General features: G+C 40.0%; 1 protein-coding gene across 1 annotated transcript; it reads right to left on the reverse strand.

Annotated features, from left to right (window-relative positions):
• Positions 1-9,136: 9,136 nt before the first annotated feature.
• rad50 (RAD50 homolog, double strand break repair protein) lies at positions 9,137-24,235 on the reverse strand. The gene is made up of 28 exons (XM_028421678.1): positions 24,134-24,235; positions 23,405-23,538; positions 23,183-23,266; positions 22,178-22,329; positions 21,910-22,095; positions 21,590-21,794; positions 21,365-21,493; positions 20,408-20,573; positions 20,246-20,304; positions 19,988-20,122; positions 19,595-19,801; positions 19,290-19,472; positions 18,939-19,096; positions 18,667-18,842; positions 18,281-18,518; positions 17,451-17,640; positions 17,218-17,344; positions 16,887-17,080; positions 16,688-16,798; positions 16,411-16,503; positions 15,183-15,296; positions 14,893-15,020; positions 14,709-14,810; positions 14,382-14,504; positions 10,260-10,345; positions 10,024-10,166; positions 9,802-9,935; positions 9,137-9,711 (listed from the first exon to the last, which is right to left on the reverse strand). Exons 2-28 carry the CDS (start codon positions 23,531-23,533, stop codon positions 9,525-9,527), a joined length of 3,939 nt encoding a protein of 1,312 aa, XP_028277479.1. The 5' UTR covers positions 23,534-23,538; positions 24,134-24,235; the 3' UTR covers positions 9,137-9,524.
• Positions 24,236-24,459: the final 224 nt, after the last annotated feature.

Consider the following 24,459-nt stretch of genomic DNA (forward strand, 5'->3'; position numbering starts at 1 on the left):
AAAAAAAAAAAAAAAAAATCCTCTGAAGCGCCTTTATTTTTTTGTTCCACTTTTTATTTTAACCCCGAGGCCTCGGAACATATCACCTGAGATGCAGCAATGGACGGTAAAATCTTTGTAAACTGTTTATTTTATGGAAACTCGTCCGACTTGTTTTATTTATAAATCCCCAGACCTCTGCTGGGATTAAATATGTATTGTCGTATATGATACAAGCACCAGTCTAAAAATGAAAGGCTTCCATTTTTTTTCTCACAGCAACGTTCACACCGCGGAGCGAAGAACGCGTGTCCCCTACACACGCTGCTAATGGCCCCTTTCTCTCTAATTAGTGCAGTTTTAATTATGAATGTCTTCATGTCACCGGGTTATGTCGTGCATGTGGTTTGAAATTATTAAGTAATGACGATGCAATATTAATTATATATTGGTATAAAAACGAAGTAATGTGGAGGAGTTGGGAGAAGTCTTGACTGGGAACTCTGGGGAGATGCTGGGTGCACCACAGGTTGACCCAGGACAGGGAGGAAATTAAAGTGTATTTCGTTCTCGTTTGGATAAGTAAGTAACATTTAATTTGGCTATTTTTTTCTTTTTGAATTTTGTTTTATTTTTGTGCGTAAAGGCGCCTAACTTTACGCACCTGTAGCATCCAAGGCTTCTATTTCTTCCTCGAATTCCTTTTTATTCTTATAAATTTTCTATTCAGTTTTTCTTTGTATTTTTCCTCCAATAATTTTATACTGTTTCATATTTTCCGTGTATTTTAGTAATTGTCTCTAGGCCAACTTTTTTTCCAGATTGCTAAAATGACTTTTTTTTTACTCGGAATGTCACTGTTATTCTCTGTCGAGCATCCTCTCACAGCATCCGTATCTCCTAATATTAATCAAACATTTCTAAAAATAAAAAACTAAAAAAAAAAAAAAAGAAAAAAAAAAAACTTCCGCCGGAATCCTCCGCACAGTCAACATGTCCAGCGGCATGTGTGTGTGTTTTTTTTCCCTGTGAGACTGCGTCGGCCGGTTGTTTCAGTCATGGGATCAATACTCTGCAGTTCCACGGAAACGTTTGTGGCTCTTATTAATATTCTCTTTGATGGTGAGCGAGAATTAATTATAGTCTGTAATTTATGGAGTTAAATTTGAGAAACGGCAGGATGTGCACCTCACTGCTTAAACTGACACAATTCTGTGATAGATTTACTTAGTAATCAAAAAAAGAAGATATTCGATCTTAGATCAAGATCTTAGATAAAGATAAATGCAAGTTTAAAACAGAAGCTTGCTAAAGTGAATAATTGATCGTTGTAATACTGGTATTGATATCATAACGTCCTGGCTGTGTGGTAAGCTGAGATGAAGGCCTGTGAGCGTTAGCAGCAGGTGGCGACTGAGGGCACCTCAATAATTCAACAGCAGCTGAAAGGTATATTGCGTTTTCTCGTGCAATAATCGAGGTGTGTTATGTGTCGTTGTTTGAAACAATAAAAAAAGAGACAGAAAACAAAGAGAGGCTGAGAGAGAGAGAGAGAGAGAGAGAGAGGAAGAGGAAGAGGAAGATGAGGGTATAAGAGGAATGAAGCCTGCGTGTGTGTTTACTTCAGGTGTTTTCATGCAGGGAAGAGCATTTGTGACAGAATGAGGATGAAGGTCTAATTGCTGAAGAATGCATGCACATATACAGTTTTCACAGCATGCACACATTCACTTTAACACACATACACAGGCTACATGGCTGTCATCCATGGGAGCAGACCGAGGGAATGTAAGGGGAAGGGGAAGGTGGGAGTGGGAGCAAAGACACCCCAAACTCAATAATTCATCTGATGCCAGTAGCAACAAATGAGAATGTGACCAGAGTGAAGGGAGACAGCTACCTCTGAGCTCTCTGTTAGTCGTCTTCTATTATCATCAGGAGCCAAAACCAGCACAGGGCCAACCTATTGCTGCTGAACTCTCCACACAGCAGGCTACACACACAGACACACACACACACAGGGAGATTGTGTTACTCTGTAGAAACTTGAGGCTGTAAGGTGCGTCATTTAAAGGTGCGCAGTTGAAGATGTCTCTGTCTTGAGTTTTTGTTAAGAAAAAAGGAACAATTACTTTATCAACACATATTTTAGTGTCAAGCCTAACACACACACACACACATTTTAATTTACTGTACATGCCTCATCATCCTATAGTGCATGTAATGATGTGATTCTGAGGTCATTTTTGGGGTTAGTCTGTGGAAATGTTGTCCATCATGACAACTGAGAGCCAAAAAGACACACAAGAGGATGCTTGGAACCTGTGTGACCACCAATTTAATAAATTAACCAATAACAACATTTAGTTAACAGTTCATTCACGTTTTTTACACATCAAATGCATGTTTGGAGGCATTTGATTATTTTTTTTTATTGATTTGGCCTAAATCACTCAATTATCTGATTAATAGGCCAAATAATAGAATGAAAATCAATATTGACATGTATTTCTAAAAACTTTGTAATTTAAAAAAATCAGACAAAGCTCTATGTTCCAAAATCACATTGTAAATGGGAGGAAGTGTGTTTCTGAGGTCCAACTGCTATAATACACTGTGCATTATGCAGAAAGTACAGAATTGTGCGCACATACACAGACACACGAAAAAAACGAGGTTGAAAAATCTCTGTCGTCAGAGAAAATGAAGGCGATGTAAAAGTCTATATAAGCATACGTTAATGCTTTAATTATTGGGGAGGACAAAAGGAGGGGCGTGTATTAGAGACACTCACAGAAACTCACTTATATGCACTGGCTTAATTCATTCAGAGGGTCTGAAGAACAGTATTATACACCCCATTCATTATTCAAGTCCTCTCCATTATCAGAGTGCCCAGAGAAATAAGACTAACCCAGCCAGAAATAACTCACAGTGGCGTGATTTTTTTTTTCTACAAAGCACTTAGCTGGTCAGGTACAGGCCTGCACACAAACTCAGATCAGAGTATATGAACATATAATCTCTGTACAGTCTGCTGAACATAATAATCCTCTCCAAGAAAATGTGCCTGTTATGAGACGCATGGAAGAAAAGAGGGGGAGAGATGTATGCACTGAAGAAGAGAGGAGAGTGCTTACAAGGAACGGATATAAAGTGATGGGAAGGTGCAGAAGATCCTAAAAGAGAAAGGAAAAAAGATGGAGGTAGTAAAGAGAGAAACAAAACAGAGAAAAGAAATAAAATCTTTAATGGCCGACTGTCTGGATTTGGGTCTTTTCATTTCAAAGCTGATCATGTCAAGGTGAGTGCGTCCCTGCCGTCTTGGACAGCCTGACGCTAAACTACTGTGACAGCAGGAGCACCGGGAGGACGGGGAACTTTACCAAGAGGCCAGGAGGCGTGAGGATGAGGCTACACGGCCGGGCAGAGGAAGACACACCAGCCAATCCAATGTCTTTCCATTTAGACTCTGAGGGCCTGTTAATTAGCTCTTCACCCTGCCTGTTTTATTCATATTTGTAATTTGTGCAGTGCAGTGTCACATTATTATTGCTGTCTCTCTAAGCCCTTTAAAGGTACAGGCCTAAGAGCACATCACCGATTCTGCATACACACCTGCCTTAAAATCTACCTGATGCATAACAAGCAGGCAGCCAACGGATATAAAGCAGAGTTTGGTGGATGGATAAAAAAAAAAACCGTGTAAACAGGGAAAGCATAGCTCAGTGTCGACGTGCTCTGTCACTCCAGACACTGTGTGCTGATGGAGGGCACATGGGAAAATAACAATGGCAGTGCCACTGTCTTCTCTTCTCTCTCTCCCTCCATGGGGGAGTGTGCCTTTGAAGATAGACATGAAAACCAAGCCAGGGCACAGTGGGGCCCCTGAAGGAGGTCCCCTAGCAGATGCAGCCACCCGCCCTCCCCCTGTCTGCTCCCACTGGCCCCAGGCCCTGAAGACAGCCCCGAGGCTAATCGACCAGGAACACAATGAAAGAAGCAGAAGAGGCAGAGAGTGTACATCTGAGTGTACAAACGAAGGGCAGGATCATAACAAAAATGATATTTATCAAGCTGCTCTTAATACAAGAAATGATCCACAAGCGGCGCGTCTGTTTACACACTTGAAGTGATTTGTGTTTACATGAGCTTTGTTGATGTGCTCTTGTTATGTGATGTCTGACACTGAGGATGCTTTGAATGACAGCATTAGACTACCCTTCAGATCAGGAAGTAACACAAAGCCAGAGTGTATATTAGTGGAATAACAGGTTAGGTTGCCTTGGGGTGAATTTAGATCATTTGCATACTTGTAGCATTCCCATGGAGTATTACATTGAAGCCATGATGATGTTCTATACTCAAACAGACCCAATAAAGTCATGAATACAGAGCACAATACTAATTTTACTACAAATAATTCCCTCTACTTTCATTAAAATCTGTGATTCATGAAGTAAATAAATAAATATATAATATAATATCCAGTAGAATTGTTAAAATATAGTGAGTGGGTGTAAATTGAATGAAAATTCTTAAATAAACAAGATGATGGAGGAAGCAGCAAAGAAGCTTTGAGCACAGATAAAGAAAATAAAGACTATTCAAATATTAAATAAAGGTAAAATATCAAACCACACAGATCTGATATCATGGTCAAAAAAATAAAACAAATCTCACATGTATTTTTATCATGTTTTTAATCGTGAAGAGGAGTCACCTTTTTAAAAAATCACATTTTATAGAATGTGAATGATTTCCTTTGCCTTTGCTGGTTTGAATAAGTAATAATTCATTTTGATTTAAATTAGACAATAAAACTTTGCAAGGGTCCCATGACATTTTAAGTGAACTTCAGCAACAATAGACGCATGTGCTCAGGAAAACGTCTAAACACTGTTCACTGCTGCATTCAAAGATTAAAGTTAAAGGTCTACAACCCAGAGGAAAAAATATATCACTTAATGACAGGCTTCAATGCAACATTGACCCAAGTTCATTTGTCCTTCAAAGACCTTCAAGTAAGACAGAGGAGCGAAGGTCCCGCCAAGTATCAGGAATATTCAAAGAGTCCTATAAAAAGCAGTGTTGAAGAGGAGAGTGATTCTCTTTATTAAGTCATGAAGGAGCCACGGTTCAGTAGCGCATATACACACAGCTGAACGCCACACAGAGACCCAACCACCACCAAGAGCAAAGCCTCCACATAGCTCTCACATTGCATCAAGTCACTGAGTGACGGGTACATTGTCCAAGGCAAGAGGGAAAAGAGTGGTGAAACATGTTTCTCTCAGAGAGGGACCCGGCTCAGCCAGCACAGCCAGCAGGAGCATTTACACAGATGTATTTCTGGGGCGCCCCGATTAGCTGAGTGCGCTCTGTGAAAAGAGGGTTCTTCAGAAGTTCTTTGTGGGCTGAATGATTTACAGAATCATGAATCTTTAAGGGATCATTTGAACTTCTAAACGTTTCTGTATTGCTATTTTAAGACCTGTCAGGTTTCCTGCAGACATATAAATAAATACTGCAGTTCCCCCCGGCCCACTTGTAAAGTAAATAACCAGTTAAAACTACTATCTTCAGTAGTTTTAAGTATAATGTAAAGTTTTCTTATTTTATTTCATGATCTTTAAAGCTACAGCCTGAAACACTTACAGTTAGTGTAACACATAAGGAGCTAAACCTATTTTGAAAGCAAATATAAATGATGATCAAGGTAGACAGGAACTCTGATGTACACACAGTGTCCATTTAAAGGATTTTCACCAGAAGGGGCCTGAGTTCTGCTCCCTGTACAATGACCTTCATCTCTTAAAGTTGGAGAGTCATCAGACATCAACAGAAAAAGATATTTTACAAATATTATGGACCTGCAAAAATGGAGCAACATTATTATTTATTTTAAATTATTCAGCTTTACAAATTGCACAGTAAGAAAAAAAAAAATGTCTTCAAAGACTGTTGAAAATGAAGTTGACCAAACTGATACTTGTGTTTTAAGTACAAGTGTTTTATTTTGTTTATTGGAAAATACTTGGCAGAGACCGATTTGCTGATGAACATGTGAAATTTGAATTTATTTGTCTCCCTCTAGTGGCTAATTAAAATTATGCATCTTTTACACCCACTGACCCTTGTTGTGTAGATTGGTCATGTTTAGCACAGCTACAGTTTGTTCCCATTTGTTATACCTGGTGCTGCACTCCCTGTTTTTAAAGGTTAATAAACCTTTAAACCTGTTTGCAAACCTGTTTACGGCAGCTGCCATGATCCACAAGACGATCGTCATGGCAACTGAAATGCTTTTGTAAAATGATGGGAGCTTCACCTGGTTAAATGGTCATTACACTCTGCATTCACTGTGATGGAACAAAAACGTTTAAAGCTCCTTAAAGCGGACAATGACAGCTTTCAACTTCGATGTGTTTATTCTCTGTCAGGGGAATAAATGCTGATATGATGCTTATTGTAACCTCAGAAATGTTCAGCTTGTATGTATCTATAGTCTGTAGAAAGGTTTATATAAACTTTATATCCTGGAGATGGTGTTGACTTTATCCTATGGCACTAATTACTAACCAGTAGGGTTCTCCCTAAATCCACATGGTGCTCTCACTCTAGCCTGGATCTAAACAGTATAGCTACAGCTCTAGCAGGGACTACACACCATGTAATCTGCAAATAAATAAAAAGTTCATTTGTTAGACTAAATTCTGAATGATGGAGCTTAATCAAAGGTGAAAGTTAACTGTCAGTAAAGAAGAGGGAGTTACTGCATGTGGTCCGCTGTGGTTAACCCTACTGCCTCTTATGTTAATCATATTTCCTGACTTTGAAGCACAGCTTGTCAGCACACTTAGCCTTTGATAATTTTGCATTTGAGCGAAAATACACACACGCACACATTGATAAGAAACATATCGGTGAGGCTGAACGGGTGCTTTCCTGAATACTAAGAAGCACATTTTCATCTGACCTACTGATGCGCCCGCTGAAAGCATGGGGAGTGATAACAGTTTAACCAGCAGAGCATTTTTCTGAGGTATATGGGGCAGACAGAAAGCAAATCCATCACAGCTGTATACAACCTATTATAGGAAGTGAGTCACACCAACCCTATGCAATAGACACCACATCACCAAACCCCAGAAAAACCCAGAGTCTGTGATCAGTGACAACTTTGTGCAAAATGCCAGTTCTTTCTGTTTTTGCATCGTCTTACTAGTGCCGAGTTCACCTGCTGCCCCTCGCAGCAACGGCTAGAGATGATTTATTTTAATTGCAAAAGATGCCATACAAATAAAATTGACTTGAAACGGAGGACCTTCATCTGCATCAAATCACGGCTACACTGAGGCGTTCAAGGTAGAAACTGGATCAAATCCTAAACCGCGTGGTATGAAACATGCCAGCACTTCACAGAGGATGATGAAAAACGTCCAATCTACTGATGTTAGAGTTTTAAACTTTGTTTCAAACTAAATCATGGTAGAAATACACATACAAGTCCAAGGGTGCAATGCTACACCTTCGGGTCTGCATGCTTGTGGAAATGGAATCATACTGCAGCAGCTTAAACACATCTTAAGGCTTCGAGGAACGACCTCAAGACTATCACGAGTACTTGTGGGGGATGAGAAAAGCCAAGCCGAGCTTTACCATAAAAACCATAAAAGATATTAGTTCAATAGAAATGGAAAATGTTCATGATAAATATTCTATCTTGATGGCTCTATATGACATTCTTTACAGCACAAATGACTTCCATACAATCTCAAATCTTGGGCAATATCATTTATTGTTCTGTAAACATGCATTTTAATGCGGTGTGAGAAAACTACAATAAATATACGATTTAGATATGTGTTTAAAAAACAGCCTACTTTAAACTCTTTATCTTATAAATAAAAATAAATATGGATGTAGCATTCAGGTCTGGGTCAAGTTGCTAAAACCCAGCTGTCTTAGCTTTCTTTGTGTATGTGCTGCATACAGCTGCTACTACATAAAGAAAACAGAAGCATCAGCAGTAAAATTAAAAATCCTATAGCTCAAATTATATTGCCCGATCACTTTTTGTCATCAATATTCAACTTCTAAAACATAACAGGAAAGTTCAGAGATTTTAGAGGTTGTGGTTCACTGCATCAAATTTCTATGCTGAATACACTTCCTGAGGTGTTCCATCACGTCAATTATCGGCTTCTTCACGTCTGTCTTCACCTCTTTTAGCTCCTCTTCACAGTTGATCTGAAACACCAGAATTCGAGAGGATTTTAGTGCACAATCCTTCAGATTTGATCCTTTAAACATGTGTAAAGATTTCTTACGCTTGAGAGATATTGTCTCATGTTTTTCATGATCTTTTCTGCATGATGGTTTTTGTGAGACTTCTCGTGGTCATGCAGGATTTGATTCACTTTGCAGTAGAACTTGTTCTGTATGAAACAGAAGAGAATGCTATTATTTTATTTTGTTTAAATAATAAAAAAGAGGCAGAGAGAGACATCGCCTTAACAAAAAAATCTAACCAACCACAAGTAACTCCGTACTCACCCCACATTTAGGTGTAGCCAGATCCTCCACATCATCCACAAAGCCCTGAAATACAAATACATTTTATAACCAGATACCTCAGCAAAATGTTTCTGCAAAAGTACGCCAGCAAGCAACTTCTTACCTTTGTGAGAGAGTTGGTGTAGTTACCAATCTCGTCAAAAATGCGGTTTAGGTTCTCCGACTGCTCACGCCTTTTAGAGACAGGATTGGCAACGGCTGGACCAGCCAGCAAAGCCACAGCGGACGCCAGCAGGAACAATGTCATCTTCATACTTGCTGCTTGTTAGAAGAAGTTATCTCAATAAGCTCCTGAAGTACCTGGTTGCTCAGTTGTCAAGCGTTCAGTTTGTTGTGAAGGTACAGGCTGAGGGGATGAAATTTATACAGAGGCACCCACGCCTTCACTGCATTTTCCCATTTACTAAACATGAATGCAAGGCTGCAGTGCGAGATTGAGATTAGAGATGTGGTTGATAAGTGACTTCACAAAAAGGAACTATGATTCTGTGAAACAAATCTATAGAAGTGAAAAAATGGTAGGGTATTCGGGCATTTGTAACAAGTAATCAAGTAGTCCAGTAAGAACAACAGCCTCTGTGTTTCACAAGGAATTTAATAACAGAACATTATCCTTTCAGATCACTACAAATGTAGAAAGGTGCAGATTCCTTTAACATCAATAACAATACCTGCTGCGGATGAGGATCATAGCTTGGTACTACTATGTCTTTAAGTGTTTAGATTTTTGTTTATTTTTGCAGTCTAGTAGTTTATTGAGAGCTATGAAGTTTCTAACTTTTTTCCAGGTCATCTTAGAGACAATAATGTTTTATAATAATATAGAATCATGTCTTAGTGATGTGCAGAACAGTACGTGTGATCTGATTTTCTTCATGTTTTTCTTAAAACTAAACTGGATGTGAACTTTGCCCAAACCAAACTGCAAGAAGCTGGTGTGCATTTCAAAACAATCACCTGTCTGCTTAGTGGAGATAGGTTGAGAGGGAGGTGATGCTGCACCTTGTGATCTCAGAGTTCTGGTCCTGGTTCTTACGGATACGGTAGAAGCTTTCAATGTAGCTGGATCGGCCCAAAAGTTCCACAAAGTCCTCATCGTGGGTGATGATCAGCAGCTGGAAGTTACGCTGGCGAGAGCGACTCTTGATGATTCTGGAGAGGAAAGCAAGGGGCAAAAACATCAGATTTTTTTTTTTTTTAAATTTAAGTACCACTTTTAACGCTGAATGCGTATGTACTGACTCCACAAGTGCATGTGCCAGGGACTCGATGTTCTCTCGGTCCAGGTTGGTGGTGGGTTCATCCAGGGCCAGGATGCCACAGTTCAGGCAGAACGTCTCAGCCAGAGCCAGACGGATGATCAGGGAGGCCAACACCTAGACATACGTACAGCACCAAAACATCTTTTTGAGGGGGGAGAAGAGGGGAAGGGAGGGGTGATTACATTAAATACTCTTCTGGCACCTTCTGACCAGCGCTGCAGCGTCCTCTCATATCCAAAGCCGTGTCCCCTTTCACCATAACTACTCTGTAGTTGTACACCCTCCTCCTCACCCCGGCAGATGAATTCTCATCCACGTCAGACCTGATCTCCACATACTCAATATCTAGAGAAGAGGGGCAACAGACAAACGACAAGACACTAAGTGAGGAAACAATGAGAGAGATGAAGTCTGCACAAGAAAGAGTGAGAGCTGCACCTTGACCCCTGTAGGTGCTGCGCCACAGGTCTCTGATAATCTTATTGATCTCATCCATCTTCATGCTATGGAATTTCATGATGGTTCTGGAGAAAACAAAGGTACAATGATAATAATGGATAAATATATTCACATTCCAAGAAGCCTCATTTCACCCAAATTTTAACAGCGTATCAGTAATCAAGTGATAACTGAAGCTGGAAGTTTAAATATATGGTATGGTAGACAAATATCTTAAAATGTTGCATCACAGTGAATGTTTTCCTGTGTGTTACTCTGATGAAGACAAAACATATAGGACATGAGACATGTTTCAAAATGATTATAACACACAAATGCAAAGCCATCATGAGGCTTTATGCAGATTGAACTAGCATAGTTTACTTTTCCACATGTGGCTTAATTGGGTTTTAATACAGTAATAAAGTTATTGTGTGATAATTAAGTTCTAAAAGTGCTAATGACAGTAGACTAAATCCACCTAAAATTGATACACTAGATATATGCTAGCATATAAGATATGTGGGCAATCATGTCGGTGCCACCATCCTGTATTCCTGTAAGCAATTTGTCAGCAATCTAGCAAACTGATGATAAACTAATGTGGTTTGAAAACACCAGAGTGATAACAGTGCAACCAACAGCCTTCTGCTAACGTTGAGCAGATGGTGAACCGAACAGAAGGAAGAGCAGAGTGCAAAGTCCTTACCCATCCATCTGACCAACAAAATAAATGACTGCTCATGAAACGGAGATAACGTATGGCTAAAGACTTCTATAATGTAAGCTTAGCTTTCAAGGAAACATGACTGGGAGCAGTGTACATGCCCTGCACACCTGCAGTCCTGGTGTGTAACTGTAGTGAGGATGGTGCATTTCTTTTCTCCACAGTATTGGTATCAAAAAATATGTGATCTGAAGTCCCATACATGCTAAACACAGCGGTCGAATACCTTAATGCAGGGTGAAGGTTCATGATAGATTACTTTGTAACATGAACACATACATATTTCGTCCCCATCCCTTAGATGGTATAAAAGAGGATAATATTAGTTAATGTGAAAACAAGTGCTGAAGTCGTGTTGATGAAGATTCTCAGTCATTCAGGTCATCATACGTAGAGAAGATTGAAGCAAGGCGTCTGGACTTGTAGAGTTTTCTTGAAGACGTTTCGCCGCTCATCCAAGCAGCTTCATCAGTTCTAACTGTTGGGTGGTGGGGAAAGTGGTTTATATGTGGTTACAGACCTCAGTGGGTGGGTCTGGGTAAAACCTACAAACAATAGCACTAAATGTTTCCATACTTATTTGTGATGATCTGGCTGACTGTGCCAGGTGTGTCTAACGACTGGCTAACGACTATGAGCCAGTGAGCATGTGACTTGGAGTGAAACTTCCTGGGGGTGGATGGAAGCTGCATTGATTGTGGTAGAAAGATGATGTCTGAGACCACCACCTCTGTTAAGGGAAGGTTTTTCCAGCTTAACATAAATGGCTTCCTTGACTCCTCTTTCAAACCATCTTCCCTCCCTGTCTAAAATGTGAACATTGTTGTCCTCAAAGGAGTGTCCTTTGTCTTTGAGGTGGAGGTGAACAGCTGAGTCTTGTCCTGAGGAGGTGGCTCTCCTGTGCTGAGCCATTCTTCTGTGGAGTGGTTGTTTAGTTTCTCCAATGTAGGTCTGTAACCACATATAAACCATGTTTCCCCACCAAACAGTTAGAACTGATGACGCTGCTTGGATGAGCAGCGAAACGTCTTCAAGAAAACTCTACTAGTCCAGATGCCTTGCTTCAATCTTCTCTAAGCGCTGAAGTCACGCTAGGGTTGATCAATGTTTGTCCAGTGTGTTCCAAATCACACAACCATTTGATATTTCTGTGCTTCAAGTTACTATGCTAGCATCAAAGATAGCATTTAGTTCAATTACCGTACTCTTCATGTAAGTAAGTACATGAAATTAAGCCAGTTATTTGGAATCCACTGAAAACTGCAGAGTATATGCAAAAAAACACGCCCCACAGTCAATAAAAATCATGACACATGAGATGTTTGGGTTTCAGTTTTGGGGATTCAACACCATAGCTTTGATTTGTAGTTGTTATGGTTGAGATAGTCATCTGATTGAGCCTAAAGGTGCTAAGAAGATACTGACTATTTATACTGATGTTTCTAAAATGCAACAAATGGCCACTTTTCACTATAAATAACAAATGTAACCTACACTTCCTCATATAATAAGTGTTGATTCAAGGTCTTAAAAGAAGTTGACAATAACATCGTTCACTTCCGTCGGTTTTGCCTCATTATGCACTATTAGATGCAAAGTAAGGGATTTATTTTCTTTTTTTTCTCACTCCCAAATCAAGACATCTACCATGAAACATTTTCTGTGTATTCAGACAGAAACTGTGACCTGCGTGTATGCTTTGCTAAACGGATGCCGAGGCCTGCTTTAAATCTTGATAACAGTGCAGACTAACCACACATATATGGGTAAATGATGCCTCTGCTTTCTTCTCAGATTGCGTCTGCTAAGGTGAGCTCACACTGCCTTACTGAAGCATGACTCTTAAGAGTTATCCATCCAAGTATATTTACCACTTAGCTGTCAAATTGCAGTTTACAACATGCCCATTTAGTATGTATGTATGTATGTATGTATGTATGTATGTATATATATATATATATATATATATATATATATATATATATATATTGTTTCTTTGACTTGGAGTCTGATTGTACTGAACACAACACAAAAGGATCAGTTTTTAGCTTCTATTAAGTTCTTAAAGTTCTACAGAATTGTACAAACAAACTATGAACTCGCTTGTAATTGTCAAATATTGTCTGATTGTCTGAAGTGGGGATGAAAAATGAAGCAAAGTTATTACAGACACACCTGTTAATTAGTCTACCAGCAAGGCAAATCTAAATAAAGAGGTTATTACGCAAGACTAAGTTCTTCTGCAATATGAGAGGAAAAAAAGATATTTCTGAACATGAAAAGCATTAATCTATTTACATGGTAACAAAACATAATTATTTCTTCTAACTTACAATTATTTTTCATGCATCTATGATGCACACAACATCCCATCACAGGATTTAGTTCTGTTGATTTTTTTTGTGTAACACAAATCTTGAAGGCATCTTGATAGGTATCCTACCACGTAGCAAATGTTGTGTGGCCCCCACACAACATTTGCTACGTGGTAGGATACCTATCATTCAAGCGAATAATTGTCATCTTTCAAGCCCTCAGTGTCACTGCCTGGAAGATGGCTGACGTCACATAGCCCAAATGTTTTCACTGACATTGCAGATGACAACCTAAAAACTTTGCGGCAATTCTGGTGACCTGACTTGAAAGAGCCTTATAAGGAGGACAACGGATGGATGTCTGACAACATGAAAAGATGTCTAGACATAGGGTGAGCAAACTAAATCCCACCTCAACTACTTCTTCTCTCAGCAACAAATCAAAAGCAGAACTGATTTAACCTACACTGTGTGAGTCAACATGGTAACATGGTCTATGAAACACAAGTTGTACTTTACCACACAGAGCTTTGGACAGTCTGTGGACAGAGTGTCAACTCAACAGTGATGTGAATGTACAATAAGCATTCAAGAAATTTAAAGATGAGGCCCGAGCCATGAGCACTGAGTGCACACATAGTCAGGTATTAATGACTCACGGGTCAATCAGGGTATTGATGGTTGCATTTGTTATAAACTGTCTTTAAGGCCTTAAACTGCATCAGTGAATTAACACAAAAGAGTAAATGTATTTGCTTTGTTCATTGTTGCATGAGAACTTTTCATATTACATAGCACCGAAAATACCCACAAACAGCGCTTAGTCAAGCATCTGTGGTTTTGCCCTGAAATCAATTAATCAGTTTCAGTTTGTGTTGCTATATTTTCCAGGCTGATTAAATGCTGAGTCAGATGGTTCTATTAGTGCAGGCTTGTGGCAGTCAGCTATGTTAACCCACTCTGTACTTTCCAGTAATCAAATTCTGTTCTGTGTTACTAGTTCACACGCACCAAAATATGTGATTGACATAATACACAACAATACAACAAATTAAGTTAACATGCAAGGGCAAAACTTACTGATCAAGAGCCTTGTAGTAGAGATCCAGGTCTTTGATGACCAGCTCTGTGGTCCTCATTGTAATCATCTTGTTTTTGTAGCGCTCATCAGCTTTGTCATACTGGTCTTCTCGCAGCTCTTTTCTGCAAAGCAAGAGTTCAATTTTAGGAATAAAAGTGGGGAAAAAAACATATTTAAACACTATCCAGACTTTAAAGTAGCTTCTTTTACACATATTATATTTTGTAATTCCCTATATACACATCCTATAGAATTATTACTATCTTCTATAATGTAGCTTGCATTGCAGGAGTGGTGACTGTATTGCAAACATCTGCACGTATCACCTGTAATGCAGTATCTCCTCCTCAAAGCCTTTCTGCCGACCCAGTGCAATACTACGGTTCTTTTTCAAGTCCTCCAGCTTGTGTTCTGCATCGCGACGTTCTCTGCAGAATCACAGTAAGGAATGGAACTTAAAGTTTGGCATCACTGTCATGAAATGGACCGTCGAAACAAGCAGACTCTTACTGGCGTAGCTGCAGGACTTGCATGTTGCCCATGTCTTTCGTTAGAGCCTCTCGTTTAGCAACAACTTCCTTCAACTCCTCAACACGCTTCCTCAGAGTCAGGTTGTCCTGTAACCAGCGCTCCTGGACCTGGTTAGAAAAATCATTTAAAAGTTAAAAACATTTGCGCACGTTTCCACAGAGTAAAACGTAAATTAGTGGAGACCCTTAAAGCCTTAAATTTTCTAATCCATGCACAAACTTTATTTTAAAAATTCAAAAAGACAAAACATGAAATCCAGGAGCCTGAACCTTCTGAGTGTCGATATCTTGTCGAATGTTTCCCATCTCCTTATTAATCTTCTCTTTATTCTTCTCGGCCTCGTGCAGTTGAGTGTTGGTTTCTTGAAGCTCAGACTCTTTTTGCTATAAAAATCATGGACAGGGTCAATAAAGTTGTACAGTAATACTTAAGACAATGTGTTTACTTTTCATCCACATGCAGCCTGAACTCTCAGCATTAGGCTACAGTCCTCTGTCTCTCAGCCTGCAGCATTCAGCTGTCTGTCTGGTTTGCTGACATGGCCCAACAACTTGCATGTTGTTTAAAGATCTTGTATTAATGGTAAGAACCTCAACTGCGATTATTCACACTACTACCGTATTTTCCGGACTATAGGTCGCACCGGAGTAGTAAGTAAGTAGTGAGTCACACCAGCCAAAAAATGTGTAATGAAGAAGAAAAAAACCATAGATAAGTCGCACCGGACTATTAGATGCACCAACGGGCCAGTGTAAATCACTACGTTTTTAGCGTAACATGGCCTCTTGATTCCTTTTAACTTAAGTGGTATGGCTGCAGGGCATTGAGAGTGAGACACACGCATTTCAACAAGTCCTCACGCAGAGAAAAGATTAGCTTCACCACACAGAAACTCCTATAAATATCCTGTAAATGAGTAAAAGGCAGACTACTGTGCGCTATAGCTGTATATATCGGCTCAGCTGCAAGCACACGTTCCATGAACATGCAGTCACCTATGCAGGGAATGCAAAGTGTGGACAAGCTTGAGGTGGAAGAGAACCGTCAGGAGAGGGACAGAACAGAACATTATATTTGTAATGGGAGGTCACAACACAAGGGTAACAAATTGTATATTTTTTCATATATAAGTTGCACCTGAGTATAAGTCGCATACCCAGCCAAAGGATGAAAAAAAGTGTGACTTATAGTCCGGAAAATACGGTACATACGCACACAAACACACAGTGATGCAGGCAATCAGGAGAGAGTGGGACGTAGGTGTTATTACAGATCTTTGGAGCTGAGGATAGATGATAAAAACATGTTTGAAAAAGCCCAGCCCTACCTTCAACCAACAAAAGAGACGTGTAAAACGAACTTCACTTAACCACATCTGTGTTTCATAATAAGCCAAGTCTCCGTTTCATGTGACTTTACTGATGTTATCCCCTTGGTACTACATCAGCAATCAAAACGGTGCGTAAATGAGTTCAAAAGTTACAGTATACATGTTACCTCTTTGTAGTCATCTTTGCCTTCGCTGATGTATTTAGTGATGTCTCTTTCCAGGGTTGCGACTGCCCGCACCTTCTCTTTAATGGAGTTGATCTGTAGAAAGTTACAACACACATAACATAATAGGTAATTCATTTATAGTGAAGACAGCAGTGAAAGTTGTGTTAGATCAGTGTACACTCTTACAGTCATTATTAGAATATGTAACATGTTGAGTGATTCAAGTTGATGAATTATTTTGAGTAGAACAAAAAGACTAAAGTGAGAATGTGTCCACCTTCTCCTGTCCTTCTTCCTGCCTCTGCCTTCTGCGCTCCACCAGCTCTTGCCTCTCCTGCTGCAGCTTCTCCAGAGCTGCCGACAAAGGTGACAGTTGTTCCTTTGCCTCCTGTTTGACCACAAACGACGATTTATAGAAAATATTTTTTTACCATGCACCTAACAATAAAGACATTAGGTGAATGAATACAGTGTACCCTGATGTCCCTGGTTAAGGCCTGTATTTGTGTGGTGAGCTCGACACACTGCTCCTCCAGCTGCTGTTGTTTCTGCAAGTCGCTGCTCAGCTGGAGCTTCTCTGCTTTGGTCTCATTCACTGCACTTTTCAGTGTCTGAATCTGATCCTGCTGGTCCTGAATCAGCTTACGTTTCAATTCCATCTTGCTGGAAGCTTGACGGACACAAATAAGCAGAGACTTAGGAGAGTTAGGACTTCACTAGGATTTCATACAAGAAAAGTGATTAAAAGTTGAATGGTGGCAAGACGGCAACAATGTAAATAGGTGTGCATGTATGGTGGCATCGTACTCGTGTCTAGCTTGTGCTGTGTTTCCTGTTTCTCCTGACTGACTTGCTGGATGGTTCTTGACAGGTCTACTCCCTGGAGTTTGGCTGCTTGTTGAGCCAATTTCCTCTCTACATCTTTAAGGTCCATCTGTAAAGACAGAAAAAAAACCCAGCTTGTTTATCAATACATCCGATACAGCAAATTAGATAACGGGGAAAAGATTAAAGCAGAGTGAGTAAAGACAGGATGGTACCAAGTATCTGTCCATGAGAGATATGTCCTGTAGACAGGCCTTGGCTGTTTCTTCCTCAGACATCAGGGTACCCAGCAGAGTCTCCTGCTCCTCTACCTCACCCTTCAGCCGCTCAATTTCTCTGTTCACAGTCTGCAGACGGTTTCTTAACTCTGGCAGCTCCTTTTCCTGAAACTGCACAATGGAGTGCCTGTAAGACACAAAAGAACAGAAATATATGTTGAGTTAATTTATCAAAAAAGCCGTGCGTCAATTTTACTTTGTTCAAATCCTGTCATTATGCTGCTTTTTTCTTCAGTATAGAACCCCTGCCTTTGTAACTGCCATGGTCACAAGGTGGACTACAGAAGCAGCCTCTTCTTTTTTATAAGAACAGTTGATAAAAGTCAAACCATGTCCTAGTGCAACAACCACAAGGTGGGGCTGAAAGCTCAGGAAAACAAAACACTAAAAAAATTTCATAAGAAAGACCTTGTCGAAATGACAGTACAACCATTTGCAAGAAATGTATGCATACTTCGGCTCTGTAGTTTGAATATAGGATATATATTGTCCTGCCACAAAAATGTATCCATAAAATGTTATCTATTATTGGTCATAATACCTAGAGTTTTGCTCAGATACTGAACAGACCAGAGGAGAATAAAGGGTAAAATACTAATAATGAGAATCTAGCTCCATCTAGTGGAGAAAACTCCATAACACTTGCTCGCTACATATATATAAATGGACAAGAGTTTACCCACGAACTCCCTCCTATAATACAATCTGAAGGCACCATTGGATAAGTTATTTAAAGAAATGCTGTAAATTTAACCGTCGGACTGTACCTTACAGGTCTGAGAGACATCATCTCATCTCTCCTCCTCTCCTTCCTCTTCAGGTCCTGCTCTGTGTTTTTCAGTTTATCAGGCACCAGGCGTAGTTTGGACTGCATGTCACTGATAACTTCCTGCAGATCAGACTCTGAGGGGAACGTTCTCTGGCAGACAGGACAGCAGGGCTCCCTCTCCTCTGTCAGCTGACTAATGAACTGAGTGTACACTGCTGTGGCTCCAGCCAGCATGGCTATATCAGGGCAGGTAGAGAAGATCAGGTCACTGACAGCAATTGATCTAGATGTGGCCGATATTCCATACAGTTTTTATGTCTTATGTTAAAATTACAGAGTTAACAGCCATGTTAGGTCATGGGAAACTCCTATCCGATCCTGTACCTCTTTGTTTGGAAACCTTCTCCAGGTCCTCTTGTAGTTTTCCCAGGTCCTGTTCCAGATCCTGACTGCCACACACATTGAAGAACTTCTCTTCATCACTGGCTAACTGTTGCTCTTTCTTACGTAGCTCTGTAGCAATGTGGCTTTTATTCTGCTCACTTGATGCCAGGTCCTTACTGAGATTCATTAAAACAACAAAATAGGAAAAATATTTTTTAGAGCTTTTTCATTCACATATGTGCTTTAATGTCAACACATCTTACATTACTCACTTTAGTTTTGCAAGCTTGTCCCTGGTACTGTTGATTTCTTTGGACTTGGTATAGATCCAGTCTTCCAGCTCTCTCTTGTTGGGAAAGTGACCCAGCAGGGAAATCAGATCCTCGCTGTGACGAGACTTGATCTTACGTACCTGTTCCTCCTTCTCTGTCTAGAAGGATGGAATGGAAAATATGAGAGGCGAGCCAACCAAGAAAAGAGAGACAGAGTTACAGGATGAAGAAAGGGAAAAACAAATAAAATACAAGGATTGGTTGTGAAGAAGAAAAGCAGAAGAGATAAAATGAGACCAAATAATTATCAAGTTGCAAGTCATGTTGCAGTGACTGTAGGCAGCATGTTACCTTGTCCTTTTTGAGCATGTCCATCTGAGTACGTGCAGTTGTGTGCGTGTTCAGTGTCTCCATCTCCTGGTCGAGCTGTCTCTGTGTGCGGTCGAGCTCAGCCTTTTCTCTCTGCAGCTCTGTAACCTCAGCCTTCAGCTGCTCCACGCTGGAGTTCTGAAGAGCACTCTGCAGCTCACGCTCCTAAATAAGACAACACAAATATAAAAGTATTGCGAGATTAGGACACGCACACACATTCACATATATGTTTAACACCATATTTTACAAATCTATTCAACACATCACTTGTAAAAAGCTCTCACCGCTTTAGCCAATTCATTTTCCAGTTCTTGCAGTCGACCCGATGAACCCTCCAGTCTCTGCAGGTCAGCCCTGATGTTCCTCAGTTCTTGCTGCGTCTTTCCCTGCATGTCTCTTTTAAGCTCGATGGTTCTCTCCAGGCCTGTCTTCTTGTCCCTCATTTCATCAATAGCCTGCTGCTTTTGCTGCTCCTTTTCCTGAAAGTCCACCTGATTGGATGAAAGAATATTAGGCAATATGACCATTAATTGTACATTCATTCTTGACTCTAATCAGACTGATTGAAATGTGTTTTTTGAAGGTGTTTTTCTTATTGTTGCTCTACATGGATGTCAATGATTGAATGTTTGACTGCAATGCAAGTCTATTTTAGAACCAAATAGAGTATTTCTTACCATAAGTTGACTGACTGTCTCCTTTTCCTGCTCAAGCCTCTGTGAGACGTGGCGATTAAAGCTCTCAAGCTGAAGAGTGCTGAAGGGCGGTCTGTCATAGCCCTCCATCTCCAGAAAGGATGACAAAGAGCGAACCTGCAGGACAGGAGTCATGAGTCAGACTTTTGAAAACACTAAAAAAAGAACATCAGAAGTGCTCCCTGTCTATTATTATATGACATTTATTTAGTTTACTAAGAGAATTTTTTTCTCTCTCACCTGAGTGTCACGGTTCTTGATGCTTTGAGTGTGGCGGTCTGCTTCCAATTGTAGACGACCTAGATATAAAGATAAATGTTTCAGTGGCTAATTTTGTGATGATGAAATGTGTTTCCTCGCTATTAAAAAGCAGCAACAAAAAATAAATATATTTCTATGTACCTTGTTCTACCAGGAGCTCAGCCTTGACTCTGTTGAGTCTCTGACACTCTCGGACAGCTCTCTCAAGCTCCTTCTGGCACTCTATCAGCCTTCGCTCCTTCTCCCTCACTGTCTTCTGGTGGTTCTGGTAAAGGTCTTGCAGCTGCTCATCTGAACCCTGGAACACCTGCCGCGCATACAGAAGCTCAGTGACCACAGCTTAGCAGATAGACCGGGGCAGAGATTTTCCTCCAATAAGGATTTTACAGCATGAAATAAAAATTCAAGAATAATTTCACTCTAGGTCTCCTTATATCTCAAACTTTTATGTTCCATCCTCAGGGGTACGATACAAACAACTAGACTTTAATTTGGCAAAAGAAATCAATGTAGTTTTTTCAACCATGATGTGTTTGCACATTCTTCTCTGCCACACATAAAAACAAAGGGACACTCAGTCACTGGTACATTCACACTCACACAAAAATCTCTAAATTCAGACAACTGAGCAGCACCAAACAGATGGAAGGAGGAGATCCTGGCACCTTGACAGACAGAGGTGCAGGAAGATCCAACAGTCATTAGACATCTGTATAAATGCAGGCCAGTGATGAACTGCCTTGTCATTATTGAATTTCATCTACCCCACCATCTGTAGCCCCTCTATTAGAAGATAATGGCACTTCATACAAAGTGGAGTCCAGAGGACGATCAAGCAGGTGTTCAGCTCAAACAAACCCATGAACAGAAACACATTTAGAAAGATTTTGTGTGTTCTAGCATCGTACTCTCTCTTCATTTTTTAATCTCATTACTTGTTTAATATTCTGTTCTTGTCAATGAGTTGCCTTTGAGGTTCGGATGATTTAACTCAGTCCAACTAGATGTTTCACATATTACTAATGACTCACTGCAAAAATATAGTTTCCATATGAGATGTACAAAATCACTATTATTTATGACACACTGGTTTGTTACCTGTTCCATTGTTTCCTCCAGCTCTCTGTTGTCCTCTTCCATCTGTTTCTTCCTGCTGTCGAGAGCTTTGATCTCATTGTCCAGCTTCATCACTTTCCCAAGTTTCATGTCAATATCTATCAGTCGGCTCTACAAAGGATTTTCTAAATCAAATGTATGGCTTTCACACCTAAACGTTTCACTACAATGTCTGAAAGAAAATACGAACACAGACCATTAACTCACCTCGAGTGGGTCAATCTGGTTCTCTATCTGCTGTATGCTGTTTTTTGAGGCCATTAACTGAGCTTCTTTGGTAGACACAGTCTCTCTGATCTGCTGAGCCTTTTCCTTGTTCTGCTTCAGGTAGCGCAGCTCTACTTGACACTCTTTGACTGTCTGATTCTGTTTTAGGCGCAGCTGACGCATTGTCTCTAGAGCTTTAATATACCTGGAAGACAGACAGTGAGGGTTTTTTTTTTTTTTTTTTTTTTTTTTTAAATGGGAATGTGTTTGCTGGGGTTGAATTTTTGGCATTGGGAACCTGAAACTGATGTTGGCCTTACTTGGTTGCTGCAAAGATGGAGTCAAATTTTTCTTTGAGTGCTTTGCCCTCACTAAGTGGCCAGTTAGATTCTTCTTGGTGGCAGAAGATGACATGATTCAGCACAGGTTTTGATACACCCAGAGAAGAAATCATCTCCCGGTCCAGCTCACCACATTTGGAGGACAGGCTAACTTTCTCACCATCCCTGGAAAAATGACGTTAGTGGCCATGTCAACTTAAAACACATACGAAATCGATTTTTAAAAACAGTTAAAACACTGACTTACTTCATTCTGGTTATAACCTGCTCTAAGCTTTTGAAGGAGTAGTTCTTTGCTTTCTGAGTGCAGGACATGGAGCGATGGATGGTGACTTTTTCTCCATTGACATCTGAAAACAGCAGTCGAATCTGTGCTCGCACATCTGTCTCATGGGCATCCTGTAGTTATGGATAAGGTAGAAGGCGTGTTACACGCCACACAGGATTTTAGCACAGTCCTTACTGTACCTAAGACAAGTTTGTTTTTTCCCTTGTATTAGGTAAGAAGGATTGAAAAACTACGGAAGCGCTGAACTGCCACAGTAGAAAAAAAAAATTTAATCACTATCTTGTTATAACGTCAAATGCTATCACGTTATAACGACATATTATCTCGTTATAACGACATATTATCTCGTTATAACGTCAAACCGTATCTCGTTATAACGTAAAACCTTATCTCGTTATAACGTGATATTATCTCGTTATAACGAGAAGGAAGGCGAAGGTGATGCAGTACCCATCGAGCCTTCTGTGTCCTTCCAGCTGATCGATGAGAAATGAAGCTACCTCCAGAGGGTCGGTCTCATTCTTTCTTCTGAACAGTCCCATGCATTTTAAAAACCTTCTGAGTGTCCGCATACTGATCACAGTATCGTCCACTGTGCGCAGTAAGGACAGAATCTCCCCATGGCTTAATCCAAGCATGAAATAGAACTTAATTAAATCTTGTAAATGTGTCATTTTCCGATGTGAGCAGCAAACCGGTTAGGTTAGGCTACTTATAAACAGTTCATTTTTTATTACAGCAATAAAATGTATCTCGTTATAACGAGATAATATGTCGTTATAACGAGATAATATGTCGTTATAACGTGATAGTGATTAATTTTTTTTTTCTACTGTGGCAGTTCAGCGCTTCCGTAAATTCAAATATGCAAACAATAAAGTCATAAGTTGACCCAGACACATCAAACACCTTATAATCAACATGTTATTATGACTATCTAAACAGTAAAGTTCCTTGACAAACCTTTGGATCATGAACAAAAGCACCTCCTTTGGATCCAGGGGGAAGCTCTCCTGATGTCGCATATTTAAGGCACTCAATAATAGTCTGAAAGCATCAGCACAAAATTATAATTAGCAAGAATAAATACATCTGTAGGATTTATTATTGTGTAATATTTTCATTCACTCATTCTTCACTCATGCTTCACAGTCAACCTTTGTTGCTGTCTGAATGTTCTCATACCGTTTTTCCTGCTCCATTGGGTCCAACCAGCACAGTCAGAGGAGTAAAGAAAGAGATGACTTGTTTGTCTTTATCCTCAACCCCAAAGCTCCTCACCCCCAGGATGCTCATCTTGTCTATCTTTGACATTTTTGCTGAAAGGCAAATGGAACACAGAAGTACACAGGGGTGACGTGAAAGTGGAAAAGATGGTGGTGAGTAATTTCACTTTGAGATGCACAAAGAGATTGATTACTGGCTGCTGTTGTTTAAATTAAGCAAGCAGTTTATAATCACAAGAACAGACCTGCTGAATGGTTAGGTTTGTTTTTCTAAGTTGAAGTGGTAACACATACATTTACAACATGTGTGGTACTAGTAGAACAGTCTGAATTCGGGACAAACACTTATTTAAAGACTTGTGTTCGCCTCATAAAGTTCATCATAATCTAGTGTAATATATTTAGGGGTCAATACTTTATACTGTAGACTGTTGGTTCAGTCATAAATCCGTATTTCGATTAGATTCAGTTAGCTGTTGATTCGTTTCAAAAATCATGATCTTGTTGTGGCCAGTGTGCTTGGAACGCTAACAGTAGTTGCAGTGCTGTCAAACTGGCAGGTTAGCTAACAGCGAAGTTTGGCTAGTTGGCGACATTCTCTCCACTAGCTCTGCAGCCACACAATAATGCTGTTCGCTAGTAGGAGAGGTCTGCAGTCATATATACGCCATGAATCCATTCTACTCACCTTATTCGTGTACTACCCAGGCATGACAGTTTTCGCGCTTTGGAGAATGTGATGATGTGGGAAGCAGTAGCTAACTTCCGGGGGTAGGACCGTGGACATAGAACAGCAACGCATAGACAAGCTTTGACTGTAAACTTAATGTTTTCTATGAGCTGACTGCTTGTACCAACACAAGGCATGAATGATCATTTGCCTAACAGTTTCACCAAATATTTAATGGAAGTAATGTTACTACAAAACGAATATTATTTTATTATATTATTATTTAGTTATACAATTAATTAAATACAAAGGGCTGTTCTATTGTTTACAATTCTATGACGAAC

The sequence above is a fragment of the Parambassis ranga genome, chromosome 14, assembly GCF_900634625.1.
Source record: "Parambassis ranga chromosome 14, fParRan2.1, whole genome shotgun sequence".
In the NCBI taxonomy this organism is placed as follows: domain Eukaryota; kingdom Metazoa; phylum Chordata; class Actinopteri; family Ambassidae; genus Parambassis; species Parambassis ranga.

What these genes read in the sequence shown, in the direction of transcription:
- rad50 (XM_028421678.1), bottom strand. Translation starts at nt 23,533, where the DNA reads ATGTCAAAGATAGACAAGATGAGCATCCTGGGGGTGAGGAGCTTTGGG. An exon ending in TGGAGGAAACAATGGAACAG is followed by an intron (nt 20,574 to 21,364) that starts GTAACAAACCAG and finishes TATGCGCGGCAG; the next exon opens with GTGTTCCAGGGTTCAGATGA. An exon ending in GAGGAGATACTGCATTACAG is followed by an intron (nt 14,505 to 14,708) that starts GTGATACGTGCA and finishes CTTGCTTTGCAG; the next exon opens with AAAAGAGCTGCGAGAAGACC.